The sequence below is a fragment of the Alexandromys fortis genome, unplaced genomic scaffold, assembly GCF_014885135.2.
Source record: "Alexandromys fortis isolate MF-2015 unplaced genomic scaffold, M_Fortis_MF-2015_v1.1 scaffold_81, whole genome shotgun sequence".
Lineage (NCBI taxonomy): Eukaryota > Metazoa > Chordata > Mammalia > Rodentia > Cricetidae > Alexandromys > Alexandromys fortis.
The window spans coordinates 8237388-8264905 of NW_026067960.1; the positions used below are offsets into that span (position 1 = coordinate 8237388).

General features: G+C 44.7%; 1 protein-coding gene across 3 annotated transcripts; it reads right to left on the reverse strand.

Annotated features, from left to right (window-relative positions):
* Positions 1 to 47: 47 nt before the first annotated feature.
* On the reverse strand, positions 48 to 25656 carry Tcfl5 (transcription factor like 5). Of its 3 annotated transcripts, none has more exons than XM_050152950.1 (6): positions 25052 to 25656; positions 24042 to 24225; positions 23467 to 23629; positions 14966 to 15209; positions 11814 to 11955; positions 48 to 671 (listed from the first exon to the last, which is right to left on the reverse strand). In XM_050152950.1, the coding sequence occupies exons 1-6, from the start codon at positions 25654 to 25656 to the stop codon at positions 549 to 551; spliced, it is 1461 nt and encodes a 486-aa protein (XP_050008907.1). In that variant the 3' UTR covers positions 48 to 548. The 3 variants fall into 3 exon arrangements, with proteins under 3 accessions (XP_050008907.1, XP_050008908.1, XP_050008909.1); XM_050152951.1 differs by having other exon boundaries at positions 14966 to 15212; XM_050152952.1 differs by lacking the exon at positions 25052 to 25656 and having other exon boundaries at positions 24042 to 24438.
* Positions 25657 to 27518: the final 1862 nt, after the last annotated feature.

Below are 27518 nucleotides of genomic sequence, written 5' to 3' on the forward strand. Positions count from 1 at the left end.
TTTATGGGCAAAAGGAGCTTTAAAAGAAGTCCCTGGAAAATTCTTAGCAAAAAGTTTTAAAATGGCACTGCATCTTCCAACACAGAGTACCATGAGACTGGAAGGGGGGAGACAGAACAAATGAAATAAAGTTTCCAAACCTCGTCTAGTTAAGAACAATTTACCTTCTTCCAATTGCTAAAGGGGCATATTTAAAATGTAAACAAAATAAATAAACGGCAATGGTTTCTTCAGTCTTGAGACTCAAGAAATTACCAAGGATGTTAATTTTTTTTATGTTATCATGTTAAGAACACATGATGGTGTTGGAAAGGTAATTGAAAAATTACTAATTATCAAGATGTCTTCATCCTCAAATGTTCATCCGGACATAGTGGGTATTTTGTTTAGATAATACTTTCGCAAAATGTGCTCTCAAAGTCCTTACTGGAGTCCCACCAACTGGAGCCACATCCCTCTCGAGGACTCAGAGCTGAGCTCTGGGATGGCAGGCATGTGTACGATGCCGAAAGAACAGCAGTTCTTTCCCAGGTCTTGGGTCAGTCCAGTCACTTGATCTCCATGGCGGGGCTGCTCTGCAGACTGCCCTGTGCAGGGCAGGTCACCAGGGATTCGGGTCTGGTCAGCTTTAGCCTTCTGCCAGTCTTACCGCAAAACACGCTCTCAAATTCCTAAAGTCAAGAAGTGATCATTAATGCACTGAGTTCAAAGATGTGAATGCTGCTAGTTTCAAAAGCACAAGAGGCTGAAATTAGGAGCCATGTGGTTTCTCAAAGTACGAGGTATGTGAGAAAACAGGAAAAAAAAAGTCCTAATATCAGTTATACTGTTTTTTTTTAGATTTTCCAAAAAAATTCTCAGTGTCTGAGTATGTGCCAAAAATGGCGTTTTTATGGTAAAAAAAAAAAAAAACATAAAATATACCATTTTCATCATTTGTTAAATGTCCAGGTCAGTGTTGTCCCTTCACACACACTGGTGAGGATCCTTGCTTGGTTAGTCAAGGACTAGGTACAGTCCCTGAGGTTGCTCTGCACACAGTGAGACCAAGAGCAACTCCCTGCAGGTGGCTAGTCTCTGCTTATTCACCCAGCTTTCCCTGCCCTGTAAAAGGCCATAGGACCAAAGTCTAGACAATGCTGGCCCCCTAAACACAGAGTTGGCATCAATGTCACCAGATAGCTACCAAGTCTGATGGCCAAGCATTGTGTGAGGGAGAGCCACTCAGGAAGGCTAGTCTAGAAGATGCAGGAAACAAGTAGTTACCCATTTCCATGAATTTGTGAGATTCAGAATGTGGGAATTCCTACAAGGTAAGTGATCTTGAGAGGAAAGGGACCAGTATTTGGTTTTCAACTCAAATACACAAGCTTAGAGACCTGTGAGTGCAGAGACAGACATTGGGATGGCTGTCTACAATGAAAGAAAATAGCTGGAAGTGCTCTAACTCACTAAAGTGGGAGGAGGCTAGGCTCAGGGCCTTCACTGTTCTATTGTTTTTGTTCATATTTAGAAATTTAAATATATATAAATATGAATATATATAGTGTTCTAGATTAATAAATCTGGGTTTGTAAGTCCCTGCTTTGGTAAATATGTATAGTAAAATTTGGTGTTTTCATCACTTGCAAGTTTACAATTCCATGACATTAAATACTGTGTCTGTCACCAGAAGCTTCTTCCAAATGTCTCTTATCATTCCAAAGAGCAATTCTGTCCTCATTAACCATGGGATCCCACTGCCTGCTCTGACATACACCAGTAAGTTTCCATCTTTGAGTTTGATCTATTCAGGGACCTCACACTGGGGACTGGCCTATCTCACTCAGCTTGTCAAGGAGTGTCCACAGCAGGTGCCAGAATGCTGAACATTGCTGTGTGTCCACAAAATATTCTGCTCATCCACTCTCTGCTGATGAGCACTGGGACTGCTCAGCCAAATGTCAATTTGATTCTAGTTTTGTGGAACTGCTGGGTCATATGGTGATTCTGGGAATGTTCTGAGAACTACCGTACTGTTCTCCAGGGGCTATACCACTTCACATTTCACCATCAGGGCACAAACAAGTGTTAAAATTTCTCCAGATCTTTCCTAACTCTGGCTATTTTCATTTTTTTTTTTGTTTTCCTGATTGATATTGAAGTGGTACCTCACTGTTCTGTTTTTGTTTTGCAGCACTGAAAATCAAACCAAGGACCTTGCAAGTACTCTACCAATGAGTCACATCCTTGGTCCCAGGAGGGTGATGTCCTAGAACCCAGTGCAGAAAGCCAAGGGATGTCTTGAGGGCCCACATGGGCCCATCTTTGGCTGAGCACTATGGGAGTGGCAACTAAATGCTTCTGGGAGACCTGAGAGGGTGGAGCTGAGAGGGTACTCATGCCCTGGGTTCAATCCCCAGCATACACTGGGCACTTGAGGGGGAAAGGCAGGAAGACCAGAAGTTCAAGATCAACCTGAGCTACACAGAGTCTGAGGCCAGCCTGGGCTAGCTACATGAGCTATGTATGAGGACTTGTTTCATAATCCTAATACAAAGAAAAAAATGCTTTAAATGCACTTATTAGGAAGAGACTTAAAGACATAAAATTTTAATTAGAGGACAGAGGAAGGATGGGTATTCAATTAATAAAAAGCAAACATGACCAAAAAATACTAATGCATACAGAATAATCAAGGAAGCTAGAGCATGGCCCTCAACAAGGGGGGCCCAGAATGGCCAATGTGCAAGGCAAGCATAGAGCAGAACAAGGAATACAGTTATTTTGTGCAAGACACTTTATTTTTAGAACAGAGCATTGCACAGTTTTGGCCACTCAGTGACACACAAGTCACAGGTACTTGCTGGATGGCTGACAGGTACTTCTGGTGGCATGTTCTAGAGAGGGAAAGAACCTCTACAACAGCAGCTTCCCTGGAATCTGAGAGTATTTGAGAAGTGTGACTCTACCTCTTGGCTTCCTACTGCTCCCTGTGCCAACCATGCTCTCATGAGGACATTTAGAAACTTGCAGTCATCAAGCTACAAGTTCCAACCCTGAGGCCCCTGAACATAGGCTATGCTGTCGCAAATGGACCTATGTCAGCCTCAGCAAAACCTCTAGCTGTTGGGTTCGTCATCCACACTACAGAGCCCATCCAGGGCTAGTGGCAGTCTTCTCTGGGAAGCTGTGTTTACTGCCTGCTGTATCAGCTCCACATTGAACCCCAGTTCAGGTGAAGTCAGTGGTAGAGAGGATACAGCTTCCCAGGGCACCAGGCAGATCCACCCCACAGGCTGCATGAATGACACCTACCTGGTATGGGCTGTACTTGGATGAGAGCATAAAGGATGCAGTTTAATGGATCACATTATCCATCATATATACAATACAGCTTCTGGTTTATGCATATCAGCATGGGACACTGCAGTACTGGTAGGCCAAGGGCTGCAGTTATCAGTGGCAGGCACAGATCCCCAAGAGTTTTGCCATGAACCTCTGCACGGAAGATGGTACTCAAAATGACTGAGCGCAGTCTCTGCAAGGGGCATCTTCTCTACCCTGAGAGCAAAAGGCTGAGTCTAGGTTAGAAAGGATGATGGAGGGTTCTGGACTCAAGAAGGCACACCACTGTCTAGGTTAGAAAGGATGGATGGTTCTAGACTCAGGAAGGTGCGCCACTGTCTAGGTTAGAAAGGATGATGAAGGGTTCTGGACTCAGGAAGGCGCACCACTGTCTAGGTTAGAAAGGATGATGAAGGGTTCTGGACTCAGGAAGGCGCACCACTGTCTAGGTTAGAAAGGATGATGGAGGGTTCTGGATTCAGGAAGGCGCACTACTGTTTAGGATAGAAAGGATGATGGATGGTTCTGGACTCAGGAAGGCACACTACTGTTTAGGATAGAAAGGATGATGGAGGGTTCTGGACTCAGGAAGGCGCACCACTGTCTAGGTTAGAAAGGATGATGGAGGGTTCTGGATTCAGGAAGGCACACCACTGTCTAAACAGTGAACACTGTATATCAAAGGGCAGATACTTCACCTGCCTCGGCTGCTTAGCTGTAGGCTCCCACACTGAGCCAGGGGAACCCCATAATTAGGAAGCTGGAAAAAAAAGACTCAGAGGAGTGGACCCCCAGGAAGGTGATGTCCTAGAAGCCACTGTAGAAAGCCAAGGGATTTTTCCAGGGCCCCCCAAACTCCTCTCTGGCTGAACACTGTGGGGGCAGCAATTAAAGGCTTCTGGAAGGAGACCTGAGAGGAGGGTGGACTTTAGAGAACTCATATGGTCTCTGAGCTAGCAATAAGGAAGACAGCGCTAGCAGGGGACAACGAAACCAAGGAATTCCCTAACACCAGGAGAAATAACAGCAGTTTTCATTAAATTGGGGGAGAAGGCCTGGGGCTGAGACCTATGTGTCCAGGAGAGGGTCTGGGAGTACTCAAGTGAAGGTAGGACTTCATAGCAAAGAGGACCCCTCCCTTGGTAACAAGAGGAAGGCAAAGCAGATGAGCATGGGATGGAAGTAGGGCTCAGCAGCCTTGAGCACCTTGCTGAAATCCACAGCCACGAATCCCTAATAGCCTTTCACACCATAATGAAATGTTACCAGTGACCCTGGACTGGATTCCAACCAGGGAAATAGCTGTGGAGATGGGCATTACTGGGAGGAGAAAAATGTAGACATTAATTGTTCTAGGTAACAGTGCCCACCAATGTTTCACACACAAATCTTGACGTGTTTTGCTTATCTAAGACAATGCACAAAAAGCAAACACTGGAGAACTAAGGTATAAAATGGCATCTGTAATTCACTACCAAATCATTCAGACATAAGCAACCTGGGACACTGAGCAAGTCCAGATTGGTTCTTATGATATCTATGTCTGAAATTACTTTACAATTAAAAAATCATCACCAATAATCCAAATCAAGAAGGGGACATTCCACAGACCACTGGCCAGATCTCTTCAAACCTCAATGCTACTATAAATGGGGGGTGGGGTGGGATTTTAGTTGCTTGGTTTGAAGGGCAAGGCAGAATCAAACATGACCAATCAAAAAGTTATGAGCCACGGCTGGATAGTGAGGTGAGAGGGAGAAACAGGATGAACAAAACAAAACTCCAAGTCAGGTGATGATAATATGCAACATGAAACCCAGCACTTGGGAGGCAGAGGCAGGCAGTCTCTGAGTGTGAAGTCAGCCTGGTCTACACAGTAAGTTCCAGGACAGCCAGGGCTACACAGAGAAACCCTGTCTTGAAAAACTTAAAAGAATCCTTACATGCCGGGCGGTGGTGGCGCACGCCTTTAATCCCAGCACTCGGGAGGCAGAGGCAGGCGGATCTCTGTGAGTTCGAGGCCAGCCTGGTCTAGAAGAGCTAGTTCCAGGACAGGAACCAAAAGCTATGGAGAAACCCTGTCTCGAAAATCAAAAAAAAAAAAAAAAAAGAATCCTTACAGAAATTTAGAAGGTGGTGGTGCACGCCTTTAATCCCAGCACTCGGGAGGCAGAGGCAGGCGGATCTCTGTGAGTTCGAGGCCAGCCTGGTCTAGAAGAGCTAGTTCCAGGACAGGAACCAAAAGCTATGGAGAAACCCTGTCTCGAAAATCAAAAAAAAAAAAAAAAAGAATCCTTACAGAAATTTAAGACACTGCCACCAGCTTTGTGGGGATGACATGGGTAGAGATCAGTCTTTTGGAGCCTGTATAGAAATCTTTCTAGAAGCTCTCTTTTCCATCTTCCTCTCGGAGAGGCAGCTTCGCTACTGCCTCTCTCCCCACTTCTCCGCTTCCCCCTTCTCTGTCTCTCTATCTCTCTCTCTCTCTCTCTCTCTCTCTCTCTGTCCTCCCTTCACCCTTCCTCCTCCATAACCCCCTGAATAAACAGTCAACCTCACCCTGAAAAAAAAAAAGAAATCATTCTAGAGGAAGATACAAACCTGTAATTGTCTGGGGGGGGCGGCTCAGTGGTTAAGAGCACTGCCTATTCTTCCAGGACCAGGTTCAATTCCCAGCACCAATATTGCTGTTCCCAAACATATTAACTCCAGTCTCAGGGGATCCAATGCTCTCTCTTGGCCTCCATGGGCACCACGCTCACACATGGTTCACAGACATACATACAGGCAAAACACTCCTACATATAAAATGTAAAATGTTTTTAATTAAATATGTGCATGGATGAAGTACTAGCATATCAGCTGAGAGGTTAGGTGATGGCCACACATGTATTCCTGGTTCTACACGTCTGGCTAGAACACTGCTATGTAATGATCATCTACCTATATCATACTCTCTTCTGCCAATACCGCTGCATCTCCAGACCCGAGAGCTCAGCATGCCCAGCTAAAGATGGGCTGTGAGCCGTCCCTGCACCTTCCCACTGTGCCCCACACTCAGTACACCACAGCAATGCTGAATTGGGGCCATTCCCTCCACTGCCTTCTGACTGAGTCTGTTTCCAGGGCTATAGCTGCAGCCTCCTCAATAGCAAGTAATGAATATAAAATGTGCTCTGACCATGTATCTCCCAGCCAAAGTCCATTCAGGGGTTCTGATTCTTAGGAAGGTCCCATAACCACTGCACTCTGGGCAGACAATCGTGTGTCCCCTCCAGCCCCAGCAGTGAGGCTGCGGACACTGCTGGCCTCAGTCATGATATGTGTGTGGCGCCTCCACTTGACAATCTGTGGAACTGCAGCTCCCAGCCTCTACATTCTGACTCAAATCCACTGGCCTCGAGCGGCTTCTATCCTGAGCAGATCTGACTGCCACTCCTTGTCTGTTGTTCCCTTTCTCCCTGGGAAGCCTGTTACGTTAGGACAGATCTGAATGAAATTGGTACTAACAAAATTGGAGGGGGGGGACATTTAAAATCTCATTACTGAATCCTAAAGAACAAGAATATACATGCAAATAAGAGGGGGAAAGTTACTATCGAAATAATCAAACCTGAATATGTTTAGGCAATGATAGCCCAATAACCTGGCCAAGAAATCATTTATAAATTTAGTGAGACAGAATTTCAAAAATAGCCTAGAAATGTAATAGTCTCCCCAGGGAAAAGGACATCAATTGGTTATCCAATACCAAATGGCCAGCCCTGAAAACATATATATAAATAACATTATAAAGATTAAGCAAGTTATATACTTAGAAATGTATATATTATACACACACATGTAACAATTAACAAATAAAAGAGGCCATGAATTTGAAAGAGAGCAAAGAGGGGTATATAGGAGGGTTTAGAAGGAAAGGTAAGGGGGAAATGATAACCTCAAAAGGGGGATATTATAACCTCAAAAAGAAAAGAAAAAATTTAGTTTTAAAAGCCTCATCTTTTTAGTATATTCTAAAATTTTACTTCAAAAATTTTAAATACTTTTTTGAACTAGACTATATCGATAATTCACCACGAATAGGTACACAGAGGCAAAGACTAAATCTTTTTAACAAATAGTAAAGCTTTATTTTAAGACAGACCAGTGGTCTATTCTAGCAAACAATGTTACCAATAACCATAATGATCCAATTAGAGTAAACAGCAGCGCTCTAAGTCACTCCAGGTGTACTTAGAAACAGTTCACAATGCTGCATTACACCAATGTAAACGCCACTCGGACACAGGTGCTAGAAAGGGACAAGGGTAAGCATGGCAAGGTCCAGTCCAGTGTGACTGGGTCCTGGGCAGGCACTCACGAAGTCCAGTCCAGTGTGACTGGGTCCTGAGAAGGCTCTCACAAGGCCCTTGCCAAGGTTCCAGGTTTGCTGTACCACCTGAACCCATTCCCCAGGACACTCCTGATAGGCTCCGCGGAACATGGGTCCAAAATCAGTACCCAGGTGTTTTTTTTTTTTTTTTAAGATTTATTTATTTATTATGTATACAGTGTTCTGCCTGCAGGCCAGAAGAGGGCACCAGGTCTCATTACAGATATCTGGTTGCTGAGAACTGAACTCAGAATTGAGCAGCCAGTGCTCTTAACTGCTGAGCCGTCTCTCCAGCTCCTGTGGTTATTCTTGATTGTCAACTTGACTACACTTGTAATTAACTAAATCGAAGCAGCTGGGTACACTTGTGAAGGCTTTTCCCTTAAATCATTCAATATGGGAAGACCCACTTTTAATCTGGATCTTTTGCGGGGAGAAGGTACACCTTTAACCTAGACCACACCTCTGCTGGCAGCCTATACAAAGGACACTGAAGAAGGAAGCTTCATCTCTTCGCCTGCTGGCTCTTACCCTTGCTGACAAGTCCATTCTTCATGGGCATTACAGCCTACTTGTTGGGGACTTCAGTGTGTACTGGAGACTAGCTGAGACCTCATGGACTGAACGACTACTGGATTCTTGGACCTTACGCTGGTAGACAGCTATTGTTGGACTAGCTGGACCACAGACAGTAGGCCATTCTAATACATCCCCTTTATAGCTTTAGAGTGTGTGTGTGTGTGTGTGTGTGTGTGTGTGTGTGTGTGTGTGTGTGTGTGTGTGAAGACTCATTCTATCAGTTCTGTGCCTCTAGAAAACCCTATTACAGATTTTGATGTCAAAAGTGGTTCTAGACCCTGATTGCTCTTTGGGCTGACGAGGAAGGGGGACTTGATTGGGGGAGGGGGAGGGAAAGGGGAGGCGGCAGTGGGGAAGAGACAGAAATCTTTAATAAATATATATATTTAAAAAGTGGTTCTAGAGCAACAGAAGTATAAGGATGAATTTTTAAAGTATCTGGAAATCTGGAATATGTTTTCCAATTTGTCAACACCTACAGTTACTGAAGTCTCTCCAGATACTGAAGCCTCTTCTGGAAATTTGGAGAGTACTGAAAGCCCACCGTGTGACTTATTTTGCAAACTTAAGGAGACAAATGCATTTGATTATCCTGAATCACCAACTGGGAGAGGTAACAGATTTGTGGAAAATAAGGAAAATGATGATGGTGGTTGGTTGTTCCTAGCATCTCTGGATAAACTGACGAAGAAAAAGAATGAGCTCTGTGACAAAATTAGCCAACTGCTAGCATCTCAGAATACGGTGAGAGACAAGGAACTCAGCGAGAGAACTGACCTGCTCCAGACGTGCATATGCCTACAGGTTTCTAAGGAGCCCAGAAAGGAATCTTCTCTAGCAGTCACAGAACTTAAGATGTGGCTGAATTTCAGAGAAAATCAAATCCCAGCCTCAGACAGTGTCGGTGTTTGGAGAGCATTAAGTGGTACAGAATGGAACTCTGTAACCTGGAATGGGGATTGGTGGGGGAGAACTCTGAGCCTTCAGGTTCTCAAGGGTTTATCTCATTTGAGGAAGTAGTTTCTCCACCCTCTGCAGAAGACAACATACACCCCCACCCCGAGACACACTGCCTTTTCCACCTTTGACTAAGGAAATCAATCCTTCATCGTCTGTTAAACCAGCAGTAACTTTTTCTGAAGGAAATGCCAGGCAAGATAATGATGTCCTCCAGGGCCCACCAATGGGTGCCTCTAGACCCATAACCAGACTGAAGGCTAAAGGCCCCCGGTAGAGAGTATAGTCCATGAGAAGGTACACTAGACTACTAAAGAGCTTCCTACTAGTGAGTTTCCTAGTTCATTCAAGCAGAAGTCTGGGGATATCTGGGGATATGGGGAAATGGATTCTTAGAGTGTGGTATAATGGTGGAAGGAACATGAAACTGGATCAGGCTGAGTTGAATGATATGGGCCCTCTGAGTGAAGAGTCTAGGTCTAATAGGGAAGCTCACAAAATTGAAAAAAAAAAAAAGGTGTTGGGTGGTGGTGGCACATGCCTTTAATCCCAGCACTTGGAAAGCAGAGGCAGGTGGATCTCTATGAGTTCAAAACCAACCTGGTCTACATAGGGAGTTCCAGGACAGGCTTCAAAGCTACACAGAGAAACCCTGTCTCGAAAAACTAAGAGAATATCAGTTGCTATCGTATTTGAGATATCAAAAAATGTCCCTCAAGGAACATTGCCACCTATTCTAAATTTATAATGCATTTGTGGTTATATGAGGATAAATTGTATCAGGCTAGGCATAATTATGACCTGGTTAAATATATGATGCACTTGCAATTATACTTGGGAATAGTTATATCACGTTAGGTCTAGTTATGACCTGGTTGTTTTCATTTGGAAATTAAGCATGACATAACGAGATATGGTTGTGTGTCAAGCTGACAAGAGGAGGATCTGTGATGGCTGTTCTTGGTTGTCAACCTGACTACATCTGGAATCAACTAAAACCCAAGCAGATGGGTACACCTGTGAGGGATTTTTTTTAACTAAACCCACTTTGAATCTGAATCTTTGGGAAGATCCACCTTTAACGTGGGTCACACTGCCTGCTGGCACTCTACAGCAAGAACATAAAAGAAGAAAGTGTGCTCTTTGCCTACTTGCTGTTGCTGGCAATTCCATTTCCTCCCTGACATTAGAGTCTATTTCTTCAGGAGTCCAGCATGTACTGAAGATTCTGTCTTCCATTGGTAGACAGCTATTGTTGGATTAGCTGGACCACAGCCTGTATGGTGGTTTGAAAGAAAATGGCCCCCAAAGGGAGTAGCACTATTAGGAGGTGTGGCCTTGTTGGAGGCAGTGTGTCACTGTGGGAATGGGCTTTGAGGTCTCTTACTCAAGCTTCCCTCAGTATGACAGTCTGTTGATTTTCCTGCTGCCTGCAAGATACGGACTCTCCACTATTCCTCCAGCACCATGTCTACCTGCATGCCGTCATGCTCCCTGCCATGATGATAATGAACTGAACCTCTGAAACTGTAAGTGAGTGACCTCAATTAAATGTTTTCCTTATAAGAGTTGTGTGGTCATGGTGTCTCTTCACAGACAAAAAACAAAAAAAAAAAAACAAAAAAAAAAACCCTAAGACAGCCTGTAAGTCATTCTAATAAATCTCCCTTTCATTCTTTCAGTTCTGTTCCTAGAGAGAACCCTAATACACTAGGACTTCACTATCCCTCAAGGACAAAGGCCATATATAGGTGTGACCACCAGAACTCTGCGGTCAAAATCTAGCACAGGAGTCTCCCAAGCCCAGCACAGAACCCACCACAATTGCTCCCCTTCTTCCACCAGCCCATTCCAGGACTAAGACAACTCCCAAACCAAGCATCAGTCCTTGCAGAACCAAGAAGACTGGCCAGCTACTACAGCCCACGTGTAGAAAGGAAGGAACAAAGTGCCAGCAGCCCCCAAGGAACAGGAAGTGTGTGAGCATCAAAGGCTTAGCCTGCACTGTTTACAACACACAGAAATCTAATAATCTGCCTTTCAACCCACCTGAAGGCGGAAGTCCAGACTACTGATTGGGCATTTATCTACTTCTTGTAGCCCCACTTCAATTGTTGCTATTACTTTAATTTCTTTCAAAGCTTTCATTTTCGCCCCTCCCCAGGTCTTAACAAACACTAGGCTTGTACCCGACACTGAGCTAATGAGAGGAAAATATCATGTCCTGGATGCCATTCAGACCCAACACAATATACTGAACATAACAAGTACTCAATTTGGTATCTGACAATTGATACTTGACAATCATCCATATTTCATAAACAAATCTGGGCTGTGATTATTACTTTAGTAAGTGACATCAACAGGCAGAACTCCCTTCATACTGGACTTCATATCTGACCTCAGAGTCCAGGATACCCAGAGCAGTCTAAAAAGAAGGGATCAGAGGCAACACTGACAACTGCAACAGAAAATTCTCAAGTTTCTGCCCCCTTTTCAGTCACTACATCAAGAAGACGCCCATCTTCACTGAGCACAATTTAGGAACACTGAAGTCTACTTCATGAATACTTACCTTTTTAAGAGAATCCCCATGTCTTTCCTGAATGTACTTCAGGAACGCTGTGGTCCACTGAAGGGTTGTTGCTTTATCTGTCTCCGCATTGCAGAACGGAACTAAAAGATTCAGCTCATCACAGCAAATGCGGATTCTGCGCCTGCAGTCAAAATCCACAGTAATCACACAGGATGGCTGGTGAAGTACAGGAGCAACAGAGTTGCTCATTCAAAGAAAGCGGAATACACAGAGCTGACCCTGAAAGCTAGGAGGTATGTCCCACCTGGAAGCCTCAGGTAAGCTAGTGGGCCCTTTGCCGCTGCTGCCCATGGCCACCAGAGAACCTGTAGTGGCCCAGCGGTCTCCAGATCCCTACACCTTCTCTATTTACTTCTCATGGGTCAGCTCTCCATAGTAGGGATAGCTGCAAATCCCTGAACTCAAGAACAAAATTTCTGGGCAAGTATTTTTTGTTGTTGTTCACTGTTTTCTCTTTTTCCTGCAGTGCTGGGCACTGAACTCCAGAGCCATCCCCAAACTGTTATTTAGGAATCATGACTTGCTTTCGACACACAGAAATACGTGCTCAGGCACAAGCATAGCTTTCAGACTGAGAGGGGTGTGATGAGACACACCTCTAATAAAGCACCTCAGAGACGGAGGTAGAATTATCATGAATTCGAGGTCAGTCTAAGCTGTGTAATGAGACCCTGTCTCATAAAAACAAACTTGTCCATTTTTAGAGAATTTAGGGCTAGGGCTGGGGATGACGCTCAGAGGTAGAGTGCTTGCCTATTATTCCATCACCAGCACTGAAAAAAAAATCTTGAGAGAATTAAGCACACCTGTTTTAAGCTTTACACATTATATCCAGCATAAGCAAAGCCCTCACTGTGCCGACACAAACAGTCTCACGGCACGGCACACTCCACACAGCTTCACACCCACACCTAAAGTCAAGGGGCAGCTGGCGCTTTCTGCATGTGCTCTAATTTCTAGTTGAGAGTCTAAACTCCTTCCCTATCAGCTCAAGTAGTTCTGACTCAAGTCTGTGCTATAGGGAGCAACCATATCCTATAAGTGAGAAACTCAAGAAGCACAGAATTCATTGGAAGCCATTAAACTAGGAGGTATTGAGAATTCCGCAGAGCAGCAATCCCATACGTCTCATTAGCACACATCAGGGGAGCAGTACTCCATTTACAATTCACAGTAGACTAAACAAGTCCCTCAGGTACACCATGATCTGCGTACAAAAGTATAAGAAAATGTCTGGGAAACCCTGCCTCAAAAAAAGAGAATGCCTTTAATCCCAGCATTCAGGAGAAACAGGCAGATCTCTGTGAGTTCAAGGCCAGCCTGACCTATAGAGCAAGTTCCAGGACAGGCTCCAAAGCTACAGAAAAACCCTGTCTTGAAAAAAACAAAACCAAACGAGAGAGAGAATGAATGCTGAATGCAATGAGGCTGGAGAGATATCTCAGTAGTAAAAAGCATGTTTTTTTTAATGATGTTTTCTTTTTTAAAATTATTTATTTTTTATGTATACAATATTCTGCCTGAATGTCTGCCTACAGGCCAGAAGAGGGCACAAGACCTCATTACAGATGGTTGTGAGCCACCATGTGGTTGCTGGGAATTGAACTCAGGACCTTGGGAAGAGCAGGCAATGCTCTTAATCTCTGAGCCATCTCTCCAGCACCCCCCCAAAAGCATGTTTTGCTCTTGCAGAAGACCCAAATTCAATAACCAGCACCCACATGGTGGCTCACAACCACCTGTAACTCCAACTCCAGGGATCTTCTGACACAGCAGTCACCAAGCGCGCACTTAAGCAACTCATCAACAAAGAACACAGCTGGAGAGAACGCTCAGTGGCTGCTCTTCCAGAGGACAGAGATTCAACTCCCAGCATCGCATGGTGGGCCACAACCATCTGTAACTCTAGGCTTAGAACCCAATGCCTTCTTCTGGCATCCACAAGCACACAAGTAATGAAAAGACATATTTTTTTTTTTTGATAAAATGAAGAAGAAATCCCAGCACTTGGGAAGCAGAGGTAGGCAGATCTCCATGAGTTTGAGGTCAGCCTGGCCTTAAAAAAAAAAAAAAAAAAAAAAAAAAAAAAGAAAAAAAAAAGGAAGGAAGGAAGATAGGTAGGTAGATATCTACTTAGTTTTAACACATCCCTCTAAAAAGCAATAAATCACCTTGGCTTATTAAATAATAGAACTTCAATACACAATACTATTTCATTAAATACTATTATTCCTGAGCGGAAAACATACATGAAATACTCATAAATGACCAAATTGATTATTACTATTAAATAATGTAATAAAAACCCAATCTCAATACAGAAAAATTACCCTTTTATACTACCTAGAGGAGCACATATAAAATCCACAGGCAAACTCATTTCAGTAACAGTTTAACCTCCTCTTTCCCAACATTGTTTTTTTCTTTTTCCTCCCTGTTCTTTTCTCTCTCTCCCTCTCTCTCTCTCTCTCTCTCGACTAATCTATAATTCACTGTATACCCCAGACTGTCCTCAACTGGAAGCAATCCTCCTACCTCAGCCTCCTGAATACCCCAATCACAAATGTATGCCACTATACCTGGCTTCCCCAAATAAAACAGAAGCCTATGATGTTACCTACTGTGCAGTTAACCTGAAACCCAATACTCACCTTAAGGACCTGCTGACAAGTGATCTTCTAGTGTCTGGAAACTTGGGCTTGGGGAGATTAGTGAATAATAGCCCACAGAACCTCAACTCTGCAAGCAACACGGCTCACAATGGGAGCCTGGTATTTAGAGTGTGCCTGATAAACAGTCATGTGATGGGCACCAACACAGTCTCTGAGCCTCTGATGAGCCCTCCTGTTTGGTGGCACCTTGTTGGTGCCCGGAGAACACAACACTGCAGTCATCAATTAGGAGGTCCTGTGTACCCTTCTGGGAGAAGACACTGGGGATTGTGCTCCCTAGGTCTTCCCACACACCTTGGGTCATTTTGCCTTGTACCCTGCCACTGTAGTCAGTCAGAGCATGAGTCCGCCAGAGATCACTGAGTCTCCAGATAGAGGGTGAACTATCACACAAAGAGCCAGCACACCTAGGACAACTGCATGGGTGTGGGTGGAGCCCACGGTCCATCACCCTATTACCTTCTATCTCTTTCCATTCGGTTATGCCTCTCCCGACGCTGAGACCTTCCTCCCTGGGGTCCGCTTTGCGTCTGCTCCCCCAGGTTTGACTGTGAGGACTCAGAAGACTGCCAGGTACCCTGTGAAGCTGTAGAGCCGTCACCCACATTCTGAATCTCTCCAAGGGCTCTTCGCTCCACACTTGTGTCCAACTGGCGGATTCTACTCCGATTCCTCTTGTTGATTGCTTGTTTACATAGCGCTTCTTCTTTGCAAAAGAAGAAAAAAAGCCGTCATTTAGTATTTTTATTCTTGTTTTTCAAAACAGGGTTTCTCTGTAGCTTTGGAGCCTGTCCTGGAGCTCACTCTGTAGACCTGGCTAGACTTGAACTCAACAGAGATCCACCTGCCTCTGCCTCCCAAGTGCTGGGGATTAAGGTGTGAGCCATCACCGCCCATCTAGTTTTTATTCTTAACTCATACCCATTAATGTGGAATATTTTTGTTGGGTGTCTTTTTTTTTTTTTTCCTGAGAAACCCAGTACTGCCTTAACTCACATTGTAGCTGAGGATGTCTGTGAATTTCTGACCCTCCTAGTACTGGGACTAAGGTGAGCATCACTATGGGTCATTTTTCTTTTCTCTTTTGACTGTGTGCACCTGTGCACTCACCCATGCATACGCGTGTTTTGCATTTCAATCACCATCAAGTAGGAATTAGAGAAACAAGGAGCTATGACGACAGAGACTCTGGGCACTAAGCAGTGACTCTAATCCTACAGCACAATTAAATTACCCCCTTCTGACTGGGCGGTTAGTGGTATATGCCTTTAATCCCCACAGAGACAGGTGGATCTCTGAATTCAAGACCAGCCTGGCCTAAAGAGTGAGTTCCAGGAGAGCCAAGGATACACAGAGAAACCCTGTTCCAAACAACAACAAAAAAGCCAACCCACAAACCAAACCAAACCAAACCACCCCACCCCTTCTGAGTGCAACTAACAACAACTAGGTCAGCTGCTCCCTCTTTTTCATGGAGCTACAGGGAGCTCAGAGCCTTAAGTCCTTTAGCACCGACCAACACTGAACCTAAACACCCCACTCCTCCCTTTTAATCAACAGCTGTTACTACCCATGAATGGAGAAACTAAGACATTGTTTTCTTTTTCTAGAATTTAGGATGAAAATATTTTTTCTTTATATCCATTCTAATGAGTATAAAATTCTAATATGAAAATTGATACTTTACCACACGTGAGAATAAAACTTAAGTGGTTCAGTTAAATGTTTTCATGTTAAAGTGATTCCACAAAAAAGCAAAGAATAAAACCATAGATTTTGCACTTTATTGTGCACACATTGTACACACAGTACAGAAATACGTCAACTTCAATCAGATAAAAGAGTGGGCCGGTGAAGTGTTCTCCCACTTGTCACAAAAAGTCAACTGTCCTTGACACCAATTCTGGACAATACTTAAGAGAGACAGAGGAAGAAATTCAGAAGTTCTGGTGCTTCTTCCTTAGCCTGAGCAGTGGGCACAGGCCATCTTAGTGTTCACCTATATTCACTCACACAACAAAACTGAGGGCTGACAGGAAGCAGCAGTGTCCATCTCATCCTGCCTCAGCAGCTCCGAAAGCTTCAGGAGCAACAGCAGCAGCAGCAGCTTCCAGCAGTGGTTACAGAAGCTATCCTAAGACGTTCCTCTGGAAAAGGGCACCTGTGCCCCAGCCAGCATCCACTGCCTTTCTCGATATGAGCTATCCCGCTGCTGCAGTGGCCACCAGAACCTCAGCCCCACCTACGTCTAGAGGAGCAATCACCAGAACGTCAGCCCCACCTCCACCTGCATCTCAAGGAGCAACCACCAGAGCCTTGGGCCTGTGTGCACCTAGAGAAATGATCGCCAATGGAGCCACAGCCCCCAACAACACCAATTGGAGGAAGAGGGACCTTCTGAAGCACAGGCTTCACCTACACCAACTGGAGCAAGAGATGGGTAGATAACAAGGTAAGAATACACTCAACAACATAAAGAGCAATACAGCACCACCAGACACTAGTTGCTCTACAACAGCAAGACCTGAACACCTCAACACAGAAGATGCAGAAGAAAACCTTAAAAATAATTTTATCAAGATGATTAAGATGAAAAATTCCCTTAAAGTGTAAGAAAACACAACAAAATTGGAAGAAATCAACAAGCCCCATAAAGAAAATCAAGAAAAAGCAATCAAACAGGTGAAGGAAACAATTCAAGACTTAAAGACTGAAATAGAGGCAATAAAGAAAACACAAACTGAGAGAATTCTGGAAATGGAAAATTTGGGTACACGATCAGGAACCACAAATGCAAGCATAAACAACAGAATCCAAGAGATATAAGAGAGAATCTTAGGTGTTGAAAATAGAGGAAATAGATTCATCGGTCAAATAAAATGTTAAATCCAACAAATCCTTAACAAAAACTAGTCAGGAAATCTGGGACACCATGAAAAGACCAGACCTAAGAATAACAGGGCTAGATGAAAGAGAAATCCAACTCAAAGGCACAGAAAATATATTCAACAAAATTATAGAAGAAAACTTTCCCAACCTAAAGAAGGACATGCCTATGAAAGTACAAGAAGCTTACAGAACACCAAATAGAATGAGCCGAAAAAGTCCCCTTGCCACTTAATAATCAAAACACTCAACAAATAGAAGAAAGAATCTTAAAAGTTGCAAAGGAAAAGGCCAAGTAACATATAAAGACAGACCTATCAAAATTACACCCAGTTTCTCAATGGAAACAATGAAAGCCAGAAGGTCCTGGACAGGCATTATACAGACACTAAGAGACTACAAATGCCAGCCCAGACTATACTATATCCAGCAAAACTTTCAATCACTATAGATGGAGAAAAAAGATATTCCATGACAAACCAGACTTAACCAATACCTAGCCACATATCCAGCCCTACACAAAGTACTAGAAGGAAAACTCCAACCCAAGAAAGACAGCTATATCCACAAAAAAAAAATAGATGATCTCATAGCAACAAATCCCAAAGAAGGGAAAAGCACATACAATGGCACCGCCACTACCAAAAATAAAAATAACAGGAACTAGTAATCACTGGTCATTAATATCCCTTAATATAAATGGACTCAATTTGCCTATAAAAATACACAGGCTATGAGTTCGAGACCAGCCTGGTCTACAAGAGCTAGTTCTAGGACAGGCTCCAAAACCACAGAGAAACCCTGTCTCGAAAAACCAAAAACCAAAACAAAACAAAAATACACAGGCTAACAGATTGGATACAAAGCAGAAACCACCCTACTGCTGCATACAAGAAACACCTCGACCTCAAAGACAGACCTCACCTCAGAGTAAAGGGTTGGGAAAAAATTCCAATCAAATGGACCTAAGAAATAAGCCGGTATAGCTATCCTAATATCTAACAAAACACATTAAACCCCACATACTAATAGTGGGAGACTTCAACACCCCACTCTCACCACTGGACAGGACTGCCAGACAGAAACTTAACAGAGAAATAAGGGAACTAACATATGTTATGACTTAAATGGACTTAACAGAGATCTACAGAACATTTCATCCAAACAAAAGAACATACCTTCTCAGCACATCATGGAACCATCTCAAAAACTGACCACATACTCGGTAACAGAGCAAACCTCAACAGCTACAAAAAAATTGGAATAACCCCATATATCTTATCGGGTTACCACGGCTTAAAGTTAAAATTCAACAGCAACACTAATTTCAGAAAGCCCACAAACACATGGAAATTAAACAAAGCTCAACTAAATCACCACCGTATCAAGGAAGAAATAAATTAAAGACTTCCAAAAATGTAATGAAATTGATTGCACAACATACCCAAACTTCTGGGACACAATGAAAGCAGTGCTAAGAGGAAAGTTCACAGCACTAAATGCCTACATAAAAATCCCACACTAGTGAATTAACAGAACACCTGAAAGCTCTAGAACAAAAAGTAGTAGTCAGGAAAGAATAAAATTGAGGGCTGAAATGAAGAAAATAGAAACAAAGAAAACAATACAAAGAATCAATGAGACAAAGAGCTGGTTCTTTGAGAAAATCAACAAGGTTGATAAACCTTTATCCAAACTAACCAAAAGACAGAGAGAGAATATCCAAGCTAACAAAATTAGAAAAGAACAACATAACAACAGAAACTGAGGAAATTCAGAGAGTCATCAGGTCATATTTCAAAAACCTGTACTATACAAAATTAGAAATTTTAGGGAAATGGTCAATTTCTGAATAAGTACCACATACCAAATTTAAATCAAGACCACATAAACAAATAGATCTATAACACATAAAGAAATAGAAACAATCACCAAAAGCCTCCCAACCAAAAAAAAGGGGCCAGGGTCAGATGGTTTCAGTGCAGAATTCTACCAGAATTTCAAAGAAGAGCTAATACCGATACTTCTCAAATTGTTCCACACCATAGAAACAGAAGGAACACTACCAAATTCTTTTTTTGAGGCTACAGTTACCTTAATACCCAAACCACACAAAGATGCAACTAAGAAAGAGAATTACAGATCAGTCTCCCTCATGAACATCAATGCAAAAATATTCAATAAAATACTGGCAAATTGAACCCAAGAACACATCAGAAAAATCATCTACCCTGATCAAGTAGGCTTCATTCCAGAGACGCAGGGATGGTTCAACATACGAAAATTCATCAATGTAACACACCATATAAACAAACTGAAAGAAAAAAACCACATGGTCATTTCATTAGATGCTAAAAAGGCTTTGACAAAATCCAACACCCCTTCATGATAAAGGTCTTAGAGAGATCAAGGATACAAAAACCATTCCTAAACATAACAAAAGGCTGGGTGGTGGTAGCGCAAGCCTTTAATCCCAGCACTCGGGAGGCAGAGGCAGGCAGATCTCTGTGAGTTTGCGGCCAGCCTGGTGTAAGAGCTAGTTCCAGGCCAGGCACCAAAGCTACAGAGAAACCCTGACTTGAAAAAACCCTAAAAAATAAAATAAACATAACAAAAGGAGATCAAGGGGATACAATTTGGAAAGGAAGAAGTCAAACTTTTGCTATTTGCTGATGATATGATAGTGTACATAAGTGACCCAAAAATTCTACCAGGATCTCCTACAGCTGATAAACACCTTCAGTGATGTGGCAGGATACAAGATTAACTAAAAAAAAATCAGTAACCCTCCTATATACAGATGATAAATGGGCTGAAATCAGAGAAACATCATCCTTCACAACAGTCACAAACAACATAAAATATTTTGGGGTAACTCTAACCAAACAAGTGAAAGACCTGTATGACAAGAACTTTAAGTCTTTGAAGAACAAAACTGAAGAGGATATCAGAAAATGGAAAGATCTCCCATGCTCATGGATAGGCAGGATTATAATAAAAATGGCAACCTTACCAGGCAGTGGTGGCACATGCCTTTAATCCCAGCATTAAAAAAATTAAAAATAGGGAGGCAGAGGCAAGCGGATCTCTTTGAGTTCGAGGCCAGCCTGGTCTACCAGAGTTAGTTACAGGACAGGCTCCAAAGTTACAGAGAAACCCTGTCTTGGAAAAAAAAATGGCAACCTTACCAAAAGCAATCTACAGAGTCAATGTAACACCCATCAAAATCCCAGTACAATTCTTCACAGACCTCTAAAGAACAATACTCAAGTTCATGTGAAGAAACAAAAAACTCACAATAGCCAAAACAACCTGTGCAATTAAGGAAAACCTGAAGGCATCACCATCCCTGATTTCAAGCATATTATAAAGCTACAGTAATGAAAACAGCTTGTATTGGCATAAAAACAGACAGGTGGACCAATGGAATCGAATTGAAGACCCTGACATTAACCCACACACCTATGAACGCCTGATTTTTTGACGAAGAAGCTAAAAATACAAAATGGAGCCCGGCGGTGGGGGCGCACGCCTTTAATCCCAGCACTTGGGAGGCAGAGGCAGGCGGATCTCAGTGAGTTCGAGACCAGCCTAGTCTACAAGAGCTAGTTCTAGGACAGGCTCCAAAACCACAGAGAAACCCTGTCTCGAAAAACCAAAAAAAAGAAAAAAAATAGAAAAAAGAAAGCATCTTCAACAAATGGTACTGATATAACTGGATGTCAACATGTACACGGATGCGAATAGATCCATATATATCGCCGTGCACAAACTCAAGTACAAATGGATCAAAGACATCAACAGAAATCCATTTACACTAAACCTCACAGACAAGAGTGGGAAGTACCCTTGAACGCATTGGCGCAGAAGACCACTTCCTGATTATAACACCAATAGCACAGACACTGAGAGCAACAGTTAGTAAGCAGGACCTCCTGAAACTGAGATGCTTCTGTAAGGAAAAAGACACAGTCATAAGACAAAATGGCAGCCTACAGAATGGAAAAAGACCATCACTAACCCCACATCGGACAGAGGACTGATCTCCAAAATATATAAAGAACTCAAGAAACGGGGCTGGAGAGATGGCTCAGTGGTTAAGAGCACTGACTGCTCTTCTAGAGGTCCTGAGTTCAATTCCCAGCAACCACATGGTGGCTCACAGCCATCTATAATGAGACCTGGTGCCCCCTTCTGGCTTGCGGGCACACATGGAAGGAATGCTGTACACATAATAAATAAATAAATATTTTTGAAAAAAAAAAAAGAACTCAAGAAACCAGACCACCAAACTTCCAAATAATCCAATTAAAAAATGGGGTAGAGATCTAAACAGAAGTCTCAACAGAAGAATCACAAACAGACAAAATCACAAACACTAATGACAGCTCATACTGGAGTGGATGTAGTAAGGGGTACACTCCTTCATTCCTGGTGGGAATGCAAACTTGTACAGCCGCTGTGGAACTCAATATGACAATTTCTCAAAAAATTAAGAATCAATCTACCTCAAGACCCAGCAATATCACTTTTGGGCATATACCCAAAGGAGGCACACTCACAACACATGAACATGTGCTCAACAATGTTCATAGCAGCATTATTCATAATAGCCAAAACCTGGAAACAAATTAGATGACCCTCAAGCAAAGAATGGATGAAGAAAATGTGGTCCATTTACACAATGGAGTACTACTCAACAATAAAAAACAATGACATCTTGAAATTTGCAGGCAAATGGATGGAACTAGAAAAAACATCATCCTGAGTGAGGAAACCCAGATCCAGGAAGACAAATATATACTCACTCCTAAGTGGATACCAGACATAAGGCAAAGGATAACCAGCCTGCAATCCACAACCCCAGGGAAGCTAGCTCCCTCTTCCAGAAACAGATGGAAGCAGATACAGAGATCCACAGCTAAGCACTGGGCTGAGCTCCCGGAGTACAAAGAGTGGGAGGAACGATAATATGAGCAAAGGGGTCAAGACCATGATGGGGAAACCACAGAATCAGCTGACCCAAGCTAGGGGGAGATCACTGGCTCCAGACTGACAGCTGGGGAACCTGCACAGGACAGAAGGAGGCCCCTGAAGGCAGGGGACAGTGGCAGGGCAGTAATGGGGTCACTGGCAGTGGACCAGGACCTAATTCTAATGCATAAACTGATGTTGTGGAACCCATTCTCTATGGAGAGATACCTTGATCAGTCAGTCTCAGGGTGTGGGAGCGTTGGTCCTGCCTTAATGAGGTGATGGGACAGACTTAGTTGACATCCCAGGAGAGGTCCTACCCTCTCTGAGGAATGGATGAGGGTTGGAGGAGTTGGAGGAGAGGAGGGTTGAGGACTGGGAATGGTGTGTAAAAACTAAATAAAATTAGAGCTGGAGAGATGGCCCAGTGGTTAAGACTACTCTTCCAGAGGACCTGGGTTCAATTCCCAGCAACCACATGGCAGCTAACAACAGTCTGTAACTCCAGTTCCAGGGCACCCAACACCCACGGCAAAACACCAATGTATATAAAGTAAGAATAAATAAATTGGAAAAAACTAGATAAAATTAATTTAAAAAAAAGATAACCTTTTCCAAGGAGGGAGAGGCTGAACTGACCATCAAGGAAGCAATCTGCTGATGGTAGCTTCTTTACCCCAGACCTCTGCTCACTCAGTGGCCTCTGCTGAGTCCTGCCACCCCCACGACACAGTGTTATTTCTATCTCTCTGGAGCTTTCAGCTGATTTTAGGCTCCATCATCACCCACAAAGTATGAAATAAAATAAACTACAAAGTACTTACAGGGTTACGGCACCTTGTGGTGTGTCTGTCGTTATTTTACGGTTAAGAAAAAGCTTCCAAATTTAAAGTGTCCAAATTTGAGTAAACCATGATGTTCAAAACTCAGAAGGAAGTTCAAAGAGGAGACTACTGAGGATGGGAAGTGTAGAGTAAACCCCTAAGACCTCTTAGGCGTACAGAAAGGGCCTCTCCTGTCCGCACCACCAAAGCCTAAACACTCTGCAGCTACAGACTGTCAAGCGTACACACACAGCCACCACCTGATTTATCACCTACCTCCCACCTTAATCCAAACCTGCTCGGGTAAGGCTTTGTTTCTACTACCACCTGTCTGTTTGGTAGACTCAATCTCTTGCTGGTAACAGAAAGAAAATGCTCTAGGCAATCCAATATCCTGGTGCTTGGCAGCTTCCAGTATAGAACATGAATTACTAGAACTCTGGAAAATATTAAGTAACAGGAATTTTATCAATACAGGTAGCTGTGTCAGCTCTTTACAGAACAAGTAAACTGTACTCAATAGAATTATGCTCAGACTTCTGAAAAACTTCCCTTTTTAAAAGATTTTCACTGTGTATATGTGTGGGTTGTGCACATGACTGTAGGTGTTCTGGATGCCAGAGGGATCCCCTCCTAAAGCTGGATATAACAGGCAGAACCAATCTTGGATCCAATACACTCTTAACCACTGAATCATCTCTCCAGCCCTTTCACTAGGCTTCTTAATAACGCTCAACAATACAAATATTTCAACCTTAAGAAGGTCACCAGTTCTATTTAAAAATAAAAATCCTGGGACAAGGTGGCACTAAACTACGAACTCTGCATTTAGCACAAATGAAAGGCTTTACCTGTGTCTGTGCAAGGCTGGCATTCCCACCAGTGGAGCAGGCACTTGTAAACAGCGGGTAGGTGAACTGCAAAGCAGTAGTGGCAGCAGCAGTTTTATTTTTCACTAAGGTCGTACATTTGTTTTGTTGCTGGTGAAGAGGAACATTCATTAATTCAGATGGATGCCGAATAAGAGTTACCAAACTGCCAAGACAAAAGAAAAACCCAGAAACCTGAGGAATAGGTGGTGGAGAGGCTCCCAAAACACTGCCATCACCCACTCCACCTCTATCAGGTCACGCTAGACTCCGCCCTGCTTCTCAAGCGGTCCTGGACATGGCCAGTATGATCCACTGGCCAGCGGTGATGGTGGAGTTCACTTGCCTCCTCCCCGCCTGCAGCACTCCCTGACACCAATCTCTGTCATCCTCCAAATCTGGCAAGGATAGGCAAGACCAGGACAGCCAGAGCCTGAGTGAGTGGAAAACTGCCGAGTCCGTGTCTTCAACAACTACCTGGAAGGGCACTAAGTGGGCCAGGAACTGCCACAGGTTTCAGCTTAATCTTACAACTCCTGCCTTTCCCTTCCACAGGTCCAAGTCTGCACCGGAGGTCAGAGCAGCTAGCTTTCCATGGTACTCAGGAAGGAGACAGGAGAGCAAAGGGAACCGTCCCCAAACTCTTCCTCTCCTTTTGGGAGTGCAGCCCCAAGGTACTCCTTAGAATTGTCACTCAGCGCGTGTATGGTGTGCAGCTTTCAGAATCACCCTCAGGTGAAGTGAGAGCAGGCGGGCATAAGACCTCTCTTGCACCCAGAGTGCCTGCCCCTTTGCACTGAACTTCCCAGAGATCTTTGGGGAAAGCTGGTGTCCACGCAGCCACGGCAAGTAGCCCTGTGGATCCCGTCCAGGTATCCTCCCAGACCCAAGAGGTGGTCCTGAAGGAGCCCCTTCCAGGTACCACCCAGACCCTGCAGGCGCCCAGAAGGACCCCTCAGACGGCTCTGTGAGCCGGCCCCTCCCGCACGCACTTGTTGAGCGCCACGCCCGACTCGCCGGGCTCGGCACCGCGAGGCGCAGGCGGCTCGGCTGGCATGCTGTTGAAGCGGTCCTCCAGGCGGACGCGGACGGTCGGCTTGGCCCGGCCCTCGGGCGCGCCGTCGGGCCCCGCGCCCTCCTTGACCGCGCCGTCCGTCCGCGTCCGCGTCCCGTCCGCGCCACCGGGCGTCTTCTCAGCGGCGCCCGCCTCGCCCAGCAGCATCATGCGCAGCTCCTGGAAGTCGACGTGGCCCAAGCACGGCGCGTCGGTCGCCAGCGGCGGGCAGAGGACTGGGTACACGGGCGGCGCCGGCGCCAGCGAGCCCGCCGCGCCCGAGCCCGCGCCCGGGCCGGCTAGCAGCGCGGAGCCCAGGCGTGCCTCGAGCTCGCCGTCCGCCGCCTCCATGTGCGAGTAGAGGATGTGCTGCAGCTGCGTGTACTCCACTTCCGTCATCTCCACCAGACTCAGGTCGGTGGTCGTGAAGCTCAGTCCCGGCTCGCCCAGCGCCGCGTCCCCGCCGCCCGCGCCCTCGGGGCCCGCCTCGCCGCCTGTCGTGCCCGCCTCAAGCGGCGGCTCCCGCGGCCCCGGGCCCGACATGCCGGCGCGGCGCGGCCCAACGGCGGGGCGCGGGCGCGGGGACGGCGACGCAGACGCGGGCGGGCGGCGAGGCGGGGTCGCGGCCTCCGCAGACGACGCGCCGGCCACCGCGGGCGCGCCGTTGGGGGAGGGAAACCGCTTAACACTGCCAGAGCAGCGCGCCTGCGCAGTCCCGCCCACAACGGTAACCCCACCCCCTTTTAGCCACGCCCCTCCGTTACCCGCCGCCCCCTGCCAACTGCCCGCCCGCTTGCCCCGCCCCCCCAGGTCCTGGGTGCCCTGCACCTTTGTGCTCAGACCCTGGCCAAATGTCATGCCCCGTGTGGCCACGCCCAGTTTTGAGCCCTCCCTCTTAAGACACGCCCATTGGCCCAATGTCTGGCTCAGGCTCGTCCCCGCCCCCCCTCCCCCACTGTCAAGGCGCTAGCTACTTGGTGCCAGCTCCTGCAGGCATGCTTGCACCAGTTAACCCTGTGGACCCAATCATGCCCCTTCCTAGTCATGCTTCTGTAGTGCGCCCAGTCTAGGCCTTGGAGTCCACCTACTTTGGGTGCTTTATATGCAGTACCATGCCACATACACTCCAGTTTTTTATTTTTTAGTCAAGTTGAGGATTAAGAGCTTGGGCCTCTTACCTGCTGAGCTACTACTCTTTTATACCCAGCAAAGATTGCATCACTGTATTCTATACCCAGTATCTTAGTTAGGGTTTCTATTGCTGTGGTAAAACAGCATGGCCAAAATCAGCTTATGGAGGAAAGGATTTAATTTCATGCTTCTAGATAACCATCAATGAGGGAGATCAGAGTAACTTAAGGGAGCTGGGATCACCCACATCAATTGTCAATCAAGGAAGTGCACCACAGGCTTGCCCACAAAGTTATAGCATCACCTCTAGTTCTATGCCTAGCAAAGCTATCTCTTGAGAAACAAAGTTAAAGTAATCCTTCCTTTCCTATTTCTTGTTTCATTTTTAAAAACAAGATTGACACTGTACCCAGACTGGCCTCAAACTTAGTGTGATCCCCCTGCCTCACACTCTGGATACTGGCTTTAGAGACATGTGCTACCACACTTAACACAATGATGACTTTTTCTAATATATATAATTTTTAAAAATGTAAGCCAGGCAGTGGTGGCACACACCTCTTTGATTTCAGCACTTGGGAGACAAAAGCAGGCAGATCTCTGTGAGTTCGAGGCCAGCCTGGTCTACAGAGCTAGTTCCAGGACAGCCAGAGCTGCTACACAGAGAAACTCTATCTTGAAAAAACAAAACGAAAAAAAAAAAGTAAATGTAAATAGGGCTGGATTAGAGTTCAGTGATAGATGTATAAGGGCCCAGGTTTGATCTCTAGCACTGGAAGAAAAATGTTAAATAACCATCTATTACTAGTAGACTTGAATTACAGGAGAAGTTAAGGCAATCCATATCGTATACAGGGAAGGTATAAATTTGGATCTACACAACTCAAGAAAGACCTGGATAGGTTAAAAATGTTCAACAAAAGCCTTAAAGCACCACTGACAAGAAAATGACAGAAAGAGCATGGGATTGTAGTGTAAAGAGGCATAAGAGGAAACTAGAAAGATGGGCACAGGAGACAAATGTGGAATAAACAGATGGAAGGTTTATTTCCAACAAGATCACACAAAACAGAAATGGCTTAAATGTGGAAAAGCAGACTGGAGAGATGGCTCAGCAGCTAAAAGCACTTGTTGCTCTTGCAGAGGACCTGGGTTTGGTTCCTAGTACCTACATGATAGTTCATGTCATCCATAACTTGAGTTTTGGAAATCCGGTGCTCTCTTTAGAATCCCACAGGCACCAGGTATGCACATGGTATATGTTCTTCACATGC

What these genes read in the sequence shown, in the direction of transcription:
- Tcfl5 (XM_050152951.1), bottom strand. Translation starts at nt 25,656, where the DNA reads ATGTCGGGCCCGGGGCCGCGGGAGCCGCCGCTTGAGGCGGGCACGACA. An exon ending in CCAGCCTTGCACAGACACAG is followed by an intron (nt 23,630 to 24,041) that starts GTAAAGCCTTTC and finishes AATATTTTCCAG; the next exon opens with AGTTCTAGTAATTCATGTTC. An exon ending in CGAATGGAAAGAGATAGAAG is followed by an intron (nt 11,956 to 14,965) that starts GTAATAGGGTGA and finishes TTTTGACTGCAG; the next exon opens with GCGCAGAATCCGCATTTGCT.